General features: G+C 38.9%; 2 protein-coding genes and 1 long non-coding RNA gene across 3 annotated transcripts; all 3 read left to right on the top strand.

The window, feature by feature from the left end:
* The first annotated feature begins 727 nt into the window (after positions 1–727).
* On the top strand, positions 728–3,450 carry LOC145228453 (putative sodium-dependent transporter YhdH). The gene has a single exon (XM_080093508.1). It carries the CDS (start codon positions 845–847, stop codon positions 2,522–2,524), a length of 1,680 nt encoding a protein of 559 aa, XP_079949634.1. The 5' UTR covers positions 728–844; the 3' UTR covers positions 2,525–3,450.
* Positions 3,451–3,471: 21 nt separating this feature from the next.
* Positions 3,472–8,479, top strand: LOC145228452 (protein-associating with the carboxyl-terminal domain of ezrin-like). The gene is made up of 12 exons (XM_080093507.1): positions 3,472–3,538; positions 3,652–3,897; positions 4,048–4,233; positions 4,418–4,582; positions 4,643–4,765; positions 4,903–5,072; positions 5,134–5,294; positions 5,523–5,683; positions 6,052–6,192; positions 6,407–6,634; positions 6,864–7,502; positions 7,743–8,479. The coding sequence occupies exons 2-12, from the start codon at positions 3,673–3,675 to the stop codon at positions 7,782–7,784; spliced, it is 2,241 nt and encodes a 746-aa protein (XP_079949633.1). The 5' UTR covers positions 3,472–3,538; positions 3,652–3,672; the 3' UTR covers positions 7,785–8,479.
* Positions 8,480–8,986: 507 nt separating this feature from the next.
* Positions 8,987–12,478, top strand: LOC145228454 (uncharacterized). The gene is made up of 2 exons (XR_013860080.1): positions 8,987–9,220; positions 9,871–12,478. It is a non-coding gene; the product is annotated as an uncharacterized LOC145228454 (long non-coding RNA).
* Positions 12,479–16,064: the final 3,586 nt, after the last annotated feature.

Here is a 16,064-nt window from a genome sequence, read left to right as displayed (position 1 = left end):
AAACAATGCCTTAGTTTAAAACGTCAATATACTATCGCAATGGACTTTGTGACTTACAAGTGTTACTTTTTCACGGCATTTAAAGCCGTACAATCCAAGGACGAATCCCAGTTTTTTTTAATATTATTAGTGGAAAAACGTGTCGGACTATTCGACCAATCAGTGATACGCACTTAGCAATACAATCGTTTTTGGGAAAGCCGTATTGGTAATTCGTTGCCTGCCCCCCTAATTTTCCGCTAGTTGCGCCACTGCCTTAAATCCCAAAACAGATTTTATGCCTTAAAAATTTTAATTTGACACTCAAGCTTGCTTTTAGTCTGAAGTGCTATCGTGCTGCGTTATTACATACACAGAACTTCAGTATACTGATTTTTGGATTAGTTGTTTCAAATCTTATAACACTTGGTCATGTGAATAGATTAAGTAACACAGTGATGTATTAAGATTTAAATTTATTAATTGTTTTATTAACTGGATTTAAAAATTATATGGCTGGCTTTATATAATGTGTAGGTTCCTAGTTAGCAACCAGTTCAGTTGTTGCTTTTCTGACTTCAGTCATATGTGCAAGCTGACCCAGTTTTTTGTTGTGGTGTGGAGTTAGAATTTAACAATGTGTTTTGCATAGCTTCCTGATTAGTTTGTAGATAACTAATCATTTAGGTGTATATTATAGATAAAATATTAAAAATACATTGCAAAATGAAGGATAATTTTATGGCAAAATCCTTTGTTTTATGCAGCAATTATTCACTTTTTTTGTGTTAATTATGTCATATGTAATTTAATTTTAATCACACTGTTTAATTACTGTGTTTTGCAATCATTTTGATGATCCAAGATGTCAAGTGAATTCGCTTCAATCCTACCTAATGAAAAACCACCCAAGACATTTAAATCATCACTTGGTGTTGCACTTTCTTGTCTTGGAGCTGCAGTGGGCACTGGAAATATTTGGAGGTATCCCCGGATTGTCGCAAATAACACTGGAGAAAATGGAGCACTGGCATTCTTATTGATTTGGTTCCTTTTTCTCTTTACTTGGTCCATACCTTTGCTTCTTGTAGAGTATGGTGCAGGAAGGTACACTAAATGTGCAACAATTTTAACTTTCAAGAAAATGGTTGGGCCAAAAGCAATGTGGTGTGGAGCATTCATTGGTTTTGTTAACTTTGCCATTGCAAGTTACTATGCTGTTATTTGTGGGTGGTGTGCGTACTATTTTGTCTACTTCATTGCCAATGAACTGCCCTCTACATCAAAAGAAAGCACAGCGATTTTTATGAACTTTGCAGAGGAATCAGCCTGGCCTGTACTTTTTCAAGCAATTGTAATTGTCTTTGGTAGTATATGTGTGTTTGCTGGAGTCAGATCAATAGAACCTGTCATGATGATAATGGTACCAGCACTTTTGTGCCTTATGTTTGCTTCATTTGTCTATTCCTTAACTTTAGAGTATTCCTCAATTGGCATAAAACACCTTTTTAACATGGACTGGGAAGTGTTTAAAAATCCTAAAACTTGGATTGAGGCATTAACACAAAATGCATGGGACACTGGAGCAGCTCAGGGTGTGTTATTGGTTTATGCTACTTATCTTGGAAAGGAACATGGTGTGGTTAGATACGGGACAGTTATTCCTACCATTAACAACTTTCTCAGCTTTCTTATGGCAATAACTATGTTTTCCACAATTTTCTCTGTTCAAATCTCAATGAATCCCAGCATCACTGTCAATCAAATCCTGGATTCATTTGCATCCAATGCTCCTGGAAACACAGGACTTACATTTATTTGGATTCCTCTTCTTTACTCATCACTATCTATAGGTCGTGCTGTAACGATACTTTTCTTTCTATGCCTCTTTTTAGCTGGCTTTTCGTCTCAAATTAGCCTAATCGAAGCCTCATGCCACCAACTTGTGGATCTAAAGGTACCAAGAAAAATAGCTGTGCCTATAATTGGTGTGTTAATGTTCCTTCTTGGCCTTGGAAGTACTTTGAATGTGTACTTTTTGGTTAATCAGGATTTTGTTTGGGGCTCTGCTATTGTTGTCAGTGGATCATTGCTTTTGTTTCTTGTTTACGCGTTTGGTGTATCCAAGTTTCGACGTGAAGTCATAAATGGTTATGGAGATGGCAGTGATTGGACACTGCCTCGACTATGGGAATGGATTATTTATATTCTCATTCCCTTTCAAATAGTTGCAATTTTTGTTTGGTGGGTGATAAGCAATGTCATGGACAAAGATCATCTTTGGTATGAAATTACAGAAGAAAGTCTGCTCTCAGCTCTTGTCCAATGGGCAGTAGTTCTTATAATCCTTGTAATCTTTTGTTTTCTGTACATTCGATATGCTGAAAAGATACTGCCAAGTTCATATGTTTTACCTGGACTGGGAGTTACATTGCCTGCTGTGTCAAGAATGACCCAAAGTGAACTTACTGCTGCTGTTGATTTGGAATTAGAACATTTTGATAACCCCTTGGCACAGGATGCTGCTTTGCCTGGCAATACATGAAATTTTAATGATCTATTAAATGCACTTACTACAGATATGTTATGTAATAACAATTGAAATGATGTATTTCACCTCTCAGTGAACTGTCTTTTTACCTGGAGATCTGTATGTACTTATTCATTGTGTTTCGCTGACATTAGTATACACAGACATTCGTTGCACAGCATTTGATTATTGTCAGTGTTTTTAACATTTCTATTTGCCTTAATTAAATTTGAACAACTTTTCTTGAAAACGATACTTCAAAAGTCTGTATATTTATATGCTTTATTGTTGGTTTGTTTGTATTTCATCATATTTCTGCAGCATTGTGGTTGATTAATCGTACAGACATAACTGCTGTTTTGCCCTGTAATTCTATGCATTAGTAGGCACTTAGTTGATTTTCATTGCGGTAGTAGATTTCTATCAAAAAGTATTTTTCTGTTGAACAAGTTATACATTAACATTCCTGAAATTTAAAGCTAGCAAACTGTTTTTTTTCTCTCTTATTGTTATTATATATATATAAACATTAATTTCCATAGTAAAATGAAATGACTAAACTTTGTTTTAGTTTGTTTTGCGAATGTTGTTGGAACTGTTTAGAACACAATTTAAGTAAGAGTTTAAAAGCACTTGAAAAAGCTTTGTTGTAATTGGAAATCGCTGGTTTAAATAGACATTTTATCAGTTAAATAGTAGGCCTGTTTTTTATCAATTAATCTTTGCTAAAAAATAATTTATTGAATGCATCTACATCATATTTGTTTCAACCTGTAACACTAACAGGTTCTGGTATATAAATGAATGAACGACTTTGCTTGCTTAAAAATTAATTTTGTTTTTCTTTAAAATACATTGTCCGTTTTTATCTATTATTACAATTGTGTCTTAGTTGAAGCGAATATTATTGTCATACATCTTTATCAATCTCGTGTATTTAGTTGCAGCTTATGTAAGTTTGGTAAATTACTGTTGAAAGGTTGCAAGATGGCCTGATGCAACTCTGGAATTAAACTTGTGGTATAACAGGTTAGTGTTAAAGTTTACAATTCCTCATGCCAGATTTTTATTGTTCGTTCATTTGTCTATTCATTTTTTGAACGCGTTCTGCTTGAACGGAAATTGACACTCCTGTTTTACAGAAGTATTTCATACAAGTGGGGATGCTGAGTGCAGCATGGGATTGGTATTATGGCTCCAATGAGGAGTTCCTGCTTGCCAACTGCCAGTTTGAGAAGCCATTTATTGTTAAAAGCAGCAAAAAAAGTGAAGTTGGCAGAAGGGTTGTCAGACCAGGCTCCTTTGAGAATGGAATGAATGTGAACATTTTTACAACAGCTCGGCCAAAAAAAGAGCAACAGACTGCAGGATTGGAACAGTGTGCAAATGTAATTTTTTGACAAATGATAGTTTCCTTGCTATCTTTTTATCCAAAAAAATTACCAGTCTGTAAACTTGTTAGTGAATGCCTAGCTGTAATTTTCATCATTTATTAAACTTCAGAAATATTCTAAAATAAATAAAAATTTTGTTTTCAGAATCTTAAGATTTTGAGACACCCAAACATCTTGCGCTTTATTGGATGTGCAAGTGTTGAATCTGAGATCCACCTGGTTACTGAGCGTGCCTACCCACTGGGGACTGTTTTAAATGAGACTGATGCACATGAAATATGCAGTGGTCTACATGATATTGCACTTGCTTTACAATTTATTCATGAAAAAGTAAAAATAAAATGTTGTTAGTTTGTAAAAAGATTGCTCTTTCTGTTTTGTGTTTTTGAACTGTTGTTTTGATACTCATCCAGTTTGTGTTTACAAGACATCCAACATGCAATTGTCATTTTTTTCAAATTAATGATTGCTCAAAAAGTGTATCGATCAATGACTTTTAAACATTGTATTATAGGCATCAGTGTCACACAACAACATTTCTTTGGAAAGCATTTATGTTACCAAGTGTGGCACATGGAAACTAGGAGATTTCGACTATGCTTGCACATTCAAGGAACAAACTAAAGAAAATCTTAAATTAGTACATGCATATTCTGGTGTTGTTCCCCCTGAAGAAAAGGTATGATTCACCACTGTATTTCCTTTATTTTCAATGATCAAAGTTGAATTTTATTTTTAGAATTTGGCCTCAACAAACATAAGTCGAAAGGCTGAACTTGGTCATTGCAGAGATGTCTACTGCTTGGGATTGCTTGTGGAGAGATTTTCGGAACAGATAAGATTTTCAACCCATTTGTCAAAGGTGCATTTTTACTTTTTCTGACTTTACCACATATAACACTTGTTTGTTTCTCCCTTTCTATTTTTTGCTGCTCTCATCCATAAAATCTAGCGATTTAATCTGAAATAACTAAATGTGAGGTTGTTTCAAACTTTCAGGAAAAACTTGATGAAATTATAAATGACATGACCAGACCAGATTTTGAAAACAGACCAACAGTACAAGAGTTAATTGCAATGAACTTGTTCAAATCCCCATATATTTCAATTGTTCACTTCTTGCAATCTATAACACTAAAAAACAAAACAGAAAAACTGGAATTTTTCAAGTGAGTTTTTAAGGGACATCACCAACCAATTTGTTTCATAATTTTGAATGTCTTTTTAAAGGTCTTTTCTCAGTAACTTGAACATACACAACATATTCGCTGAAGTGGTTGGCAGACGTTTGGCACCTTTAATATTGACACCAATTATTTTGGCTGAGACCAGTGCAATGACCCATGTGGTTGGTCCCCTTCTAACTCCTGCTACTAGGAACAAAACAGAAGGTTTGATATGAGTGTTGCTTAAAGTATACATAGTATTGGCAAATTGTAGGTCTTCAAAAACTTCAATTTATGTTTTAATTTCAATTTTTCAAATACTTTACTGCACTGGATTTTGAAGTGCGTTTGTAAATATCTAGTTACATTTTCAACAACTTGCCTTAAATGTTTACAACATGACAACAGTGATTGTTTATTGCTTGGAATATGATAAAATTCTTTTTTTTTCAGGTATTCTTCCAGACTCAGTTTTTGCAACATATGTAATACCAAAGATTGTGGAACTGTTTAAGATGAAAATACTCCATGTCCGACTTGCTCTTATCACTCACTTCTCAAAATATGTACACCTCTTTGAAAAAACTGTGTTGACCGACATGGTTCTTCCAGAGGTTAGTTTTTATGGATCCCCTTCTCTGATGGGTTTGCAGAAACAAAAAAGTGATAACATTTTCTGCCAAATATAGCCCAATTTAAAATAATTGGAGTATAAAAACTTGGCGAAATAGCCAACAGTGTATGTGCTTTGGCAATATACGCAAACCAAAACTATTAGTTTTCACATGCAAATATGCATTGCTTGTAAATATTTATGTATATATATATATATTGCTTGTTGCTTTTGGCAAAATTTGTACCACTAGCATGAGAGACATACAATAAAAAAACATTGTGGGCGTGAAAGTCACTTAGTTTTTTAATTTGTCTTAAATTTTTGACACATGTTTAGACATATACCAAACTTACTTTATTTTTGCAGTTGTTGCATGGCCTTGGTGACTCAAACAATCAACTTGTGCAAGCAAGTTTGCATGCACTTGCTGATTCGGTTGCAGTTGTTGGTGGCGATTTAATTGTGGGCGGCGGAAGACAAAAACTGTTCGCTCTGGGAATTCCCAAGGTAAAAATAGACTTTGTTGCATATTTTTCAAGAAACGACACAAACGAATGAATGAATGAATAAATAACGTTTGCATGTATGAAGTAAGTGAAAAGCTGGATTGTAAATCTCTTATGGTGATAATGAAAAACTTCATGCGGTATTTAAAACCACTAATATTATTTTTTTTTGTCACTAAATCTGATTGATCACCACTGCAAATTATTTTTTTTAGTTTGACGGTCGGGCGTTGAACGAAAAACAAGCATTGGCGTATGAAGCTAAATTTTCCCAGCGTAAGAGGCCGAAACCAAAAGCAAAGAATAATACTGAAGCCGCACCGCCTTTACCTGCCACTTTGCTTGAACTTGCATTGCAAAGGCCGCGGAAAGAACCAAAGAAGTTGCTCGTTTCGGAGGAAGAAGCCATGGCAAAACAGAAGGTGTTCGCCAGCTCTCTAACGGTAAAAAAGCATTTCTTGCCTCAATGAGTATTTTAGCTTGATCTCTAACACGTCTTTTTCTGTAAGTTTGCCCATATGAGGTTTCTTACGTAAAATGCAAACAGTTTTTGTTATTCTGAAACAAGGTCAGTCCGATTTGCAGTGATTTTTCCAGAAATGAAGCAATGTTAGCCATGCTTTTTTTAAACACCGCTAAGTAAAAAAATTAACGTTTTTATATTTTTAACAGCGGGAAAGTGCCCACAATCTTGTTTCTAATGGCACCGTGGTCTCACCTACAGGCGTTGCCTGCAATTCGAACCCTTCGCAAAAATTCAAACCAACTTCAACTGTTTCGATCAGTAAATCAAAACGTCCCCAAGAACAAAAGAAAACAGTCCCTATTGCTGCAGAGGTTGAAACCTGGGCGAGTTCGGATGACGAAGATGCTTGGCCGTCATTTGATGACGTCGAAACTGTGACGCAAGATGCTGCGCCACCTACTGGAGATCCGCCATTGCGAAAAGGTTCAATAAAAAGCGAGCCGAAGTCTCCGGGTAAACGGAAGCAAGGAAAATTAAAACTTACCAATGCAAAGTCACGTGAGTCGGTCTCGACCAGTAGTAACAACTCTCCCAAACACGTGACACTAGGGAAGGAGTTCGAGATTGTTGTTAAGTCGCCTTCTGTACCAGTTGTACCCGATAAAGAGGCAGATTTTTTCGCGGATATGGCGCCAACGATAAAACCAAGCGCTGTGAGTCTGGCTTTGGAATCAATGTCCAGAAATGGTGTTGAACAAGGACTGGACGCCGTGGATGAAAGATCTGTTGATAGCGGTCAAGGAAGCACCGTCAGTGCGGCGTTTAACATCGTAGACGAAGTTGTAGTAAGTAAATGTTTTTTTGCTGTTAATCAGGAAATGAATTTTTAGGTTTGAGACTAATTTAACTTTTAACTACATCCTATTCCAAACAGTCCCTGTTTTAGGTGGCTAAGTCATGACAATGTTTCGTTACTCCTTTGAACTTAACAATGCGCCAAAACTTGTTCACGTGTCATGCAGGCCATTAAACTCTGATTTTATTCTGCTTGAAATGTGCTACTTACCCTCTCTTAACTATTTCAGAACCAAGACGGATGGGACGACGAGGTTATCACCTGGGATTAGCCAAAATTCCAATATTCTGTGCAATAAAAAAGTCTGCAGTTTTATGTTATGTGCTGTATTACCGACTGTTACTTGCAACTGATATTTGTGCGTTATCTGTGCAGCTATGTGTAAAAGATTACATTTGTTGTTTTAGTGTGCCTTATACTTGGTTGTGGTCCAAAAATCCTCTTTATGTTTTTTCAATCGATTAAGTTTGTGCCTTGGCATTAAGTTACCGTTTGTGTTGTTCTTATTGAAGTCCTGTATTTTGGGGGGATATTTCATCCGTGCCCCACAGTTTTTGAAGTATTGCAACTGTGACAATAATGTTACTAAATGTTCCGTTGGCGAATCTGTCATTGCTGTTTTGACGTTTTGTCCTACATTCCGTCTTATAACAAACTGATTAGCATATAGCTGTGTGCTTTTAGCGCTCACCACGCCAGAATTTGTTCATCATATCATTAGTTGTAGATTTGTAGCCACAAATTAAGAACTAAACTTCCGTCGCTTAGATGTGCACTATTCTTTTTGCGCTGTTGCTATTCTAGTGAATATTTCGCTATAACTCATTATTATTAGCCTATGGGTAGCTTCGAGGTACTATTTTCCACTCCAATATATTTTCCGTTCTAATTATAAGCGTGTATTTAAAACGCATCGTTGTTATGTGTCGAAAATGTGGTTGTGTCAAAAGAAGGTTTTTCAGTTTTTGCCTTTTTTGCAGTCTGTCGAAAACAGTGGGAAGAACCTCTTACATGACTAGACCAAACACGAGAATTTACAAGGTTTAAATTGAGGCAGCAAGCACCACGTGGGAATAAGACACTGTATTTTTGTCCGGCAGTTGACGCAACTGAGCAGTTTTATTTACTTGCTAGGGAACCGTGACTTAGCTGCGTGTGCCGAGTGCAAGGCTGAATTCGGCCGGTTCTGCTGAAACCGTTGTTTGGATAAGGTTCAGTCGTTACGACCTGTGATCGCAGAGTAGTTGTTTCAACTGAGCGTATTTGATCAGTCATACAAAGTAAAGTACGGGTATTTGTAGCTGTTTGTTGATTAGGGAGGTTGTTTTTAACAGGAATAAATAAAACAGCAAACTAGCGTGCGTGTTTTTTGTAACAGTTTTAATATGTAGCCTGAAGGTTTTGTCCTAATTAACTAGCTATGTTGAACACACGTACAGAGCATATTTGAAAATAGTGGTGTTGGAAACACACTAACATATTTTTTACGTTTTAGGCTATTATTGCTGAGAGCATGTAGTTCTGTCTACAAATTTAAAAACTATAAAAACAGTTACCTCACAATTCCTACCTCATAAATTTATTGTCATCAAGTTTATAAAATCGTACTACGTTTGTTCTCTTTTTTCATTTTAACCAACATGGACATGGCAATCTTCAATCCTGGTTACAGTTATCAAGATGTAAATGGAGCAGTTGATATGTCAAGTAAGTGTGCTGTTTGTGCAACAAAATGGGATGGACTGCCAATTAAATGACAGCATCAAACTTGTATGTTTTGGTGGGATTCAATTTTTTGTCAGCCAGTTCTGTTGCAAAAAGTCCACAGACAGTAACCAGTAATGCTAACCGGTTGGCATAAAATTTCGTGAGGTGGTTCCATAGAACTAGTGCAAACTGGCTAAATCACACCCATTGTTCGCAGAACATCAATGGCACATAATGATTTTTTTTCATAAATTTTTCACTCAATCATTGCCGATACCATTGATCATTAGTTACCAACAAATGTAGTTGGACTGTCACAAAACCCTTCATAAATCTGTTTGACAGCTATATGTTTAGCTGTATGTGCTACTTCCTGGCCATGTGTTTAAACTTTGTACGTGCAATATAACTAAACTATAGATCTGATTTAAATTTGAATTGTTCATGTATATTTTGTTTAAATGGTTTTTAAAAATAATGTTCAGTTAGTTCCCTTGTATACTTCAGTATATAACATTGCAAAAGATGTATATAACTAAGTTTACATAAATTACTTTTATTCTATTCAATGAATGATATGCTATGAGGCATTTTATCCACAACATCACGCTCTTGAAAACTGTTTAAACTTTGCATGTGTGTCTGTGCAGGATTTACAGCATGGCAACCCCACAGCAGTCACATCAACACTTCAGCAGGTTCAAATGACACTTCCTCTCCACAGAATAGCCATGAAATTAACAACAATATGTTCACAGGTTGGTTTGCATGCATACTTTGCGTTGTGGTTTTAAATTGCCATTTAACTGCAACTTTGTTGATTAACCTGCATAGTAAATAAGCATAGTCTGTTTATATTCTTTTATGTTAGTGTTGTGCTGAAAGCAAACTATACATGTGCTAAATGAATGAAACATCTTAGTTTTCCTTTGTTTTTCTGTTTGAAAAAACATGAAAAAACAACCAAATGTTCTAAATCTAGAATTTCAGCGCATATAAACCACTTTTTTTATCAGACCACCAAAATATTACACATCCTAGTAATAACTTAAATAGTCAAGGTTCAACAACAGTAGAGACTGACAATAAGTTTTTTTGAAAATTGATGGGCTAAGAATGGACAAAATTGTATTTGTTCATTGATAAATGGTGTACTTTTGCAACATGTGTTTTACTGATGACCTGGAAAGCACATAGCCTTCATATTTTTACAACCCATTCCAACAAATTATTTCATCGAAAAAATATTACTTTTCAAGTCCGAAATGTAAGTTTATGCTAAGAAAGTCATGGGTCACATATTTTTGGTATGTAAGTTACTTTTGGGTTGTTTTGGTTTATTGCATACCAGGCCATGTCATGTTCAAAATTATGTCAAGGGCATAACTCTTTTATTCTATCTGTTGATGAAATAGAACCCTCTCAGGTTTATGCTCGGTCATGAGTGCCTATTGCATCATCCCTTATGGGTTTTGCAGGTTGTTTTTTTAACAGTTGCTTGATACTGAAAGAAAGGTGCATTGAGCTACAGTAGAGAAAAACATATGTTCGTATGTTGACGCCCTGGACTTCTGCTTCTGTTCTGAGGTTATTAAGTAATGCAAGTTCTCTCATCCAGTGGAAACTCATCGTCCACAGGACGTCCTGTCCCCTTAAACAAGAAACACATGGTGGGCGCAGCTAACCCACATCCATCTATGCGTCCTGTTTTTTATGTTCGAGAGAACGGGATTTCCTATTTGCCCTTGAATTGGTACAAGGCACGGGTCGACTTTTCTCAACATTTAACTCTTGTTTTTTTCGATCGTCGTAACCTTGTGACGACCAACTCCGTACACACAACGCTCAGGTATCTTTTGCGCGGCCGTTGTGGCCTTTGTTATAGTCATGTTTACCCAAATTGGTCATCGCGGTGAAATTTGGCCAACGCTACAAGAACAATACCTTACTGGAATGTTGTTTCTGACCTTGTTGTACTGATAGTTCGTGCCGATAATAATAAGACCACTTCGCCTGTGAGCAAGTGCGATTTTTTCATTCGGCGGTGTGTTGATTGAAAATGGGGTGTGACATGTCAACTACGCAGGATGTCATTGTGGAAGTGACTTAACTAATACAGATCTTATTTTGTAAAACCTACGTTGGGGAAGATGTGTTTGAATTATATGCGTTTGGGTCTAATAACCTCCTGATAAACTTTAAAGTGAAGCACTGTAAAACTGATGTTTCTTGAGTAGTTGCCACCACAATATTTGTCCGCTGTCATCTGCGTTTACCGCAAATCGCCGGTCAATGCTTGCTTCTCATTCGAGTTACGCGCCATTAGCGACTGAAGCTGTCGGCCTGGTTTGGTCAATTTGAATGACTTGGTGTGGATACGGTTTCACAGCACGCCTGACCTGCCCAGCAAATTGTTCCGTTTGTTTACAGCTGGACAAGAGCCTCTTGCAACTCGCTGATGATATACCCCTTTTATTATGGAATAAATTCGCAGATTTGACGCATCCTCCGATCGATAACGCCCGTAAGTTCCCAAATGACATCAGCTCGTGTTTGATGGCCATTACCGCCAGCCAACGTCCAGCGTGCGACATGATCGCATTGACAGGCCTTTCAAGTTGCGTTGAACTCGAAGCGTCGAAGGTCGATTGGGTTTGCACTGACGCTCGAAACCTGCTTCCTTTTCTTCCAGTTGACATATCACATCAAGCCACGTGTAACTGGACAGACAAGCCACACTAATCGAATGAAAACTCGTCGCCGCATGCAACAATTTGATTAGTGGGTGTGCTGTTGAAATCAGGTTTGACGCGCCACTGCCTTAATTCCTAAATACGCTGGTTTCTTGACATGCAAAAGTGATTGAGTTGTCACCGCCACCGCATTTACTCCCAAGGGCAACGATGGTGACGAGGAAATTAGAGCTTAACCTCATGTGATTCAACAGAAGTCTTTGAGGCACTTCCATATGTTTAAACCCACTAGTAAAGATCTGGTGTTATATTATGTGCATAGATGGACAGGTTCACCCATGTCCCTTATTTAATGCCAGTATATTCAAATTCAATAACCAACAATCTGATTGACGTCCGCCTTTACCCTATAGTCGATGGTACACTTGGAATACAACATACATCGCCTTGTATCCTGGCGTTGTCTTCGAAAGTTTCCTTTCAGTTGAACGTTTTTACGGTGCTCCCAAACTTTCCCTCCGTTGATTCTTTTTTGTCTGATTTTTGCTTTGTTGTGAAGTCCAGTGGCACGTAAACGGAAACGCGAGTTAGGTTGTTTGGGACATGGGCTGTCGCATTTATTTCACACCCTTGTATGAGTCAATGGTGTAAAAACATATACTACAAACAGCACATTTGTACATTTGTTTATGTGTTGTTTTCCCCTGAGTGTGATCTTGGGATGCATTTCGCGTCGTTTCATACGTTTCTGTTGCCAGATAGTGCTGACTGAGCTCATCACATTTGTATGAGCAACTCTTGAAAGCTGCCCTTCGCAACCACGTATTGATGTTAAATCGGGAATGACGTCGGTTGCCCCACTTGCGGTCAAAATGGTCTTGCCGGACGGTTCGCCTGTTTACAACGTCATTGGTGGGCCCCAACGTGTGCGCTTCATTGATGAAGTATGGAAATTATTTCAACGCTTGCTGTCGCAGCGTCGACGACCGGCTGTAACGCCATGCTAATGCTGGCAACAGAACGACTGCGCCATTTCCTGTTCAACCAACAGTCGCGGTTTTTGGCAGCAGTTTCACGGCGCCTTCATATTTTTTCCTTCTAATTTCGAATGCCAACGACGGAGTTGGCGATCTTCGTTTTTCATTTCGTTAGTTTGGGCGCTGGGATTTTCACGAGCAAAGATTCTTTTGTTTTGCGGGCTGTGTACGTGCGAAATAGCTGACGTCACTACTGATCTATTCCGTGCCGTTTAAACTCAAACCGATTACACAAAGAAACTCAACCGTCCAGTCGGCGATCAGAACGCGACGGTACAAGCTCAAAATGCAACCTAAGTAGCCGTACCGCACTTTGTCGTATTGAAACGACAACTTCAATGCGTGAAACGGAACACCCGCTCGGAGCCCGTTAAATAGGCTCCGTGATCGGATGTCGAATGATTAAAGGAAGCTCGAAGCCGATGTACAATACACACAAACACGGCAACGGGGATCTATTTGTTTCCCGAAAGTTCTCAGGCCTTACAAACGCCGCTAAGTGGGACTGTTCATTTGTATCTGCGTCAGATGCTTTAACATTGAATGTAGTCGGTTTCCTATGTCCCAAACTCGACCCATTCATAACGCTTCATGGAGAGCGCTGCTAATGGAACTTGAACCATTTCTTGTGTCAGTTTTAACAAACAAAAGCTTGGGTTTTTAATTAACGCCCTCGCTAAAATACGTGTGTCGTTACCTTGGGAACTTTAATGTTGAAAGAAACCCACTTCCATTGGATCGTTGCTTAGTTCGTTGAAACGGTTGCTTGGCGTCTCGCTGGCCCCAAATCCACTGGACACCGGCCTAACCACAGTTTGTCCGACAACACAACGCTAAGGTCGACGACGTGCCGTTGTGCCACGCACGCCCCATTCCACACAAAGTGTGAAGTGGGTTTTTCTTGCCGAGGCATTAAACCTGTTATTCAAGTGGGCACTTCGCGCAGGCTTCCGAGCTTTGAACGCGTTCGTTTTTAAACCCTTTGACCGCCCACACGCAGCTGGCTGGTTGTCCACTGCGCACCCAGCAAACATCGGTCAGCCACAAACAAAGGGAAGGCATTCCATCCCCAGCGCTCGTGACATGATAAACCTGGTATTGAATGACTATGTTGAGCAACTCGCTATGGTTTTCGCGTTCAGGTAACTGACCTCTCCACCGGTCGAGCAACAGTAGAAAGCAGAGCTGGATTGTTTACGAGCCTTTGCCGTTTGTCCTCTCCCGTTGTTGCGCCCGCTTGTTTGCCTTGCGCTGTCATTTCCTCCGTGCCTCCGCGAAAAATTCGCCGAAATATGGTTTCTGTTAATTGCGGGACCATTTTCGTTTTCAATTTCCTTCATATCATGAATAAATGATCACCCATAAGGCTGGCACAGTACGGCAGATTGTGCACGCCGGCCCTTTTCAAGGTTCTTTGACAAACGGGCTTTTCGCATTAGTCATGTGGAAAACACCTACCTTGATAATGGGAATATAATTCTGTGTAATTTGTTTTCGACCTTTTTCTCTAAAGTCCAGTGCTCGCGGTGCCCTATTGATCGCTCGACTGAGTCATAGTGACCCTTGTTGCCCCACCCACATGCGCTTATCTCGTTGGCCTGCGGCTAGTTTCGTTGGTTTAAACAGGCAACCCCGCGCCTCCGGGCCACTGTCTTTATACAAGGGCGCGAGGGAGCGCGCGCAATCGCTCGTGCTACGGAAACATGACCAAGGTCAATACTTACCGCGCGCGCTCTCTCTACATGCGTGGTTAAGCATTGATGGGTGAGTGACCGCCCTGAGGCCGTTTGCTGTTCGCGAAAACAACTGCCTTTGGTGGCTTGCGGGCGCCCCACGTGGAATTGTACATGCCGTGTAGCTTCGCACATCGATCCCTTGTTTTCGAGTGCGGGCTTGCCCTGACGCGGCCATGACGTTGTTTACGTCAAAGACTTTTTTCTTCTCATGTTTCTGGCCCTTGTATGCGTTGGCCTTAGTCACATGTTTGTCGAAAAAAATGTGTGTTTCGCTGGCGCGGGGGTACGCTCGTCGCTAATTGTTGTCCGACTATTCGGTGGCGGCCACAGCCAGCGCAGGCACTTTGGTTTTGTCACTAATGTAGTGAGCAAAGGTTAAGGTGCATCGCGATGCAAGAAAAGCGGGGACCGGTTCAAAAGGTGATGCCCACAGGCGAAAGTCTTTAGTGGCAATAAATTATTTACAACTGTGAGTGAAGCTGGAATGGTTTTAATTTACGCCCACGACATTTTCGAAATTCGTGATGGAAATCACTTTAATTTGAAATTAGCATTATTGCAAATGTAACGTCAAGAAAGAAAAAGTGTTGTTTAACAAAAGTCAGCTATTCAAAATAAGAGAGGAATTGAAATTGCTTTTCAAATGAGAACAAAATTGTCCTAAAACAAATGTTCACGGTTTCGGCAGTGTATTGTACAGTTCAATGTGTATCGTGTGGGCGTTTACCCCACGTGTATATCAGTGCTTGTGTGTTACGGGGAATTTAGTTGTTTAGGTCGCTGAAAGTGTGAAAAATGTGACAAAACAAATTGCTGTTTAAACTGATGAGTGTCGCCAAAGAACTAGATGTTTGTTGATGTACATTTGAGAGCGTGTGCTGAAGCACATTGTAAAATATATTCAAGCTTGTCCATGGCTATAATAGCCTACGTGTCTATGACTTATCGAAACTTCTATTCTTAGTTCATCTACGAGGGCAAGCACTCAAATATCGGTCGCAGTCTTCGTGTTTGACCGTACGCTCAAGTAAACTGAATGTCGCCAAATGGTAACGTTTATCTTCCGTTAAATGCATTTACATATTTTGCATTTTTTCGTCCCTTTGGATTTTGTTTTCGCTACTACGAGGTATGCTACATGATAAATTTAGGCCTACAAACTTGCGAATATGCGTTATATGAACTATAAAACATATGAGATCGCTTTACTTAGAATTTCGGTTCGTATTTTGGTACAATGCTTTCTATGATTAAGTAAATGTCGCAGTTCTGGATTTACCATGGCTATGCGATTTCAAAAAAAAATGTTAAACCACTGCCAAAAGTGTGCAATAAGAGTCAGAAGTTAGCGCAGCCTTCTGATGAAATGAACACTCGG

This window comes from Phallusia mammillata, chromosome 5, assembly GCF_965637545.1.
Source record: "Phallusia mammillata chromosome 5, kaPhaMamm4.hap1.1, whole genome shotgun sequence".
Taxonomy (NCBI): domain Eukaryota; kingdom Metazoa; phylum Chordata; class Ascidiacea; order Phlebobranchia; family Ascidiidae; genus Phallusia; species Phallusia mammillata.
This window is presented reverse-complemented; position numbering and strand designations above follow the sequence as displayed.

Coding starts and splice junctions, on each gene's coding strand:
- LOC145228453 (XM_080093508.1), top strand. CDS start 845: ATGTCAAGTGAATTCGCTTCAATCCTACCTAATGAAAAACCACCCAAG.
- LOC145228452 (XM_080093507.1), top strand. CDS start 3,673: ATGCTGAGTGCAGCATGGGATTGGTATTATGGCTCCAATGAGGAGTTC. Junction 3,898..4,047: donor GATTGGAACAGTGTGCAAAT/GTAATTTTTTGA, acceptor TTTTGTTTTCAG/AATCTTAAGATTTTGAGACA. Junction 5,073..5,133: donor GAAAAACTGGAATTTTTCAA/GTGAGTTTTTAA, acceptor GTCTTTTTAAAG/GTCTTTTCTCAGTAACTTGA.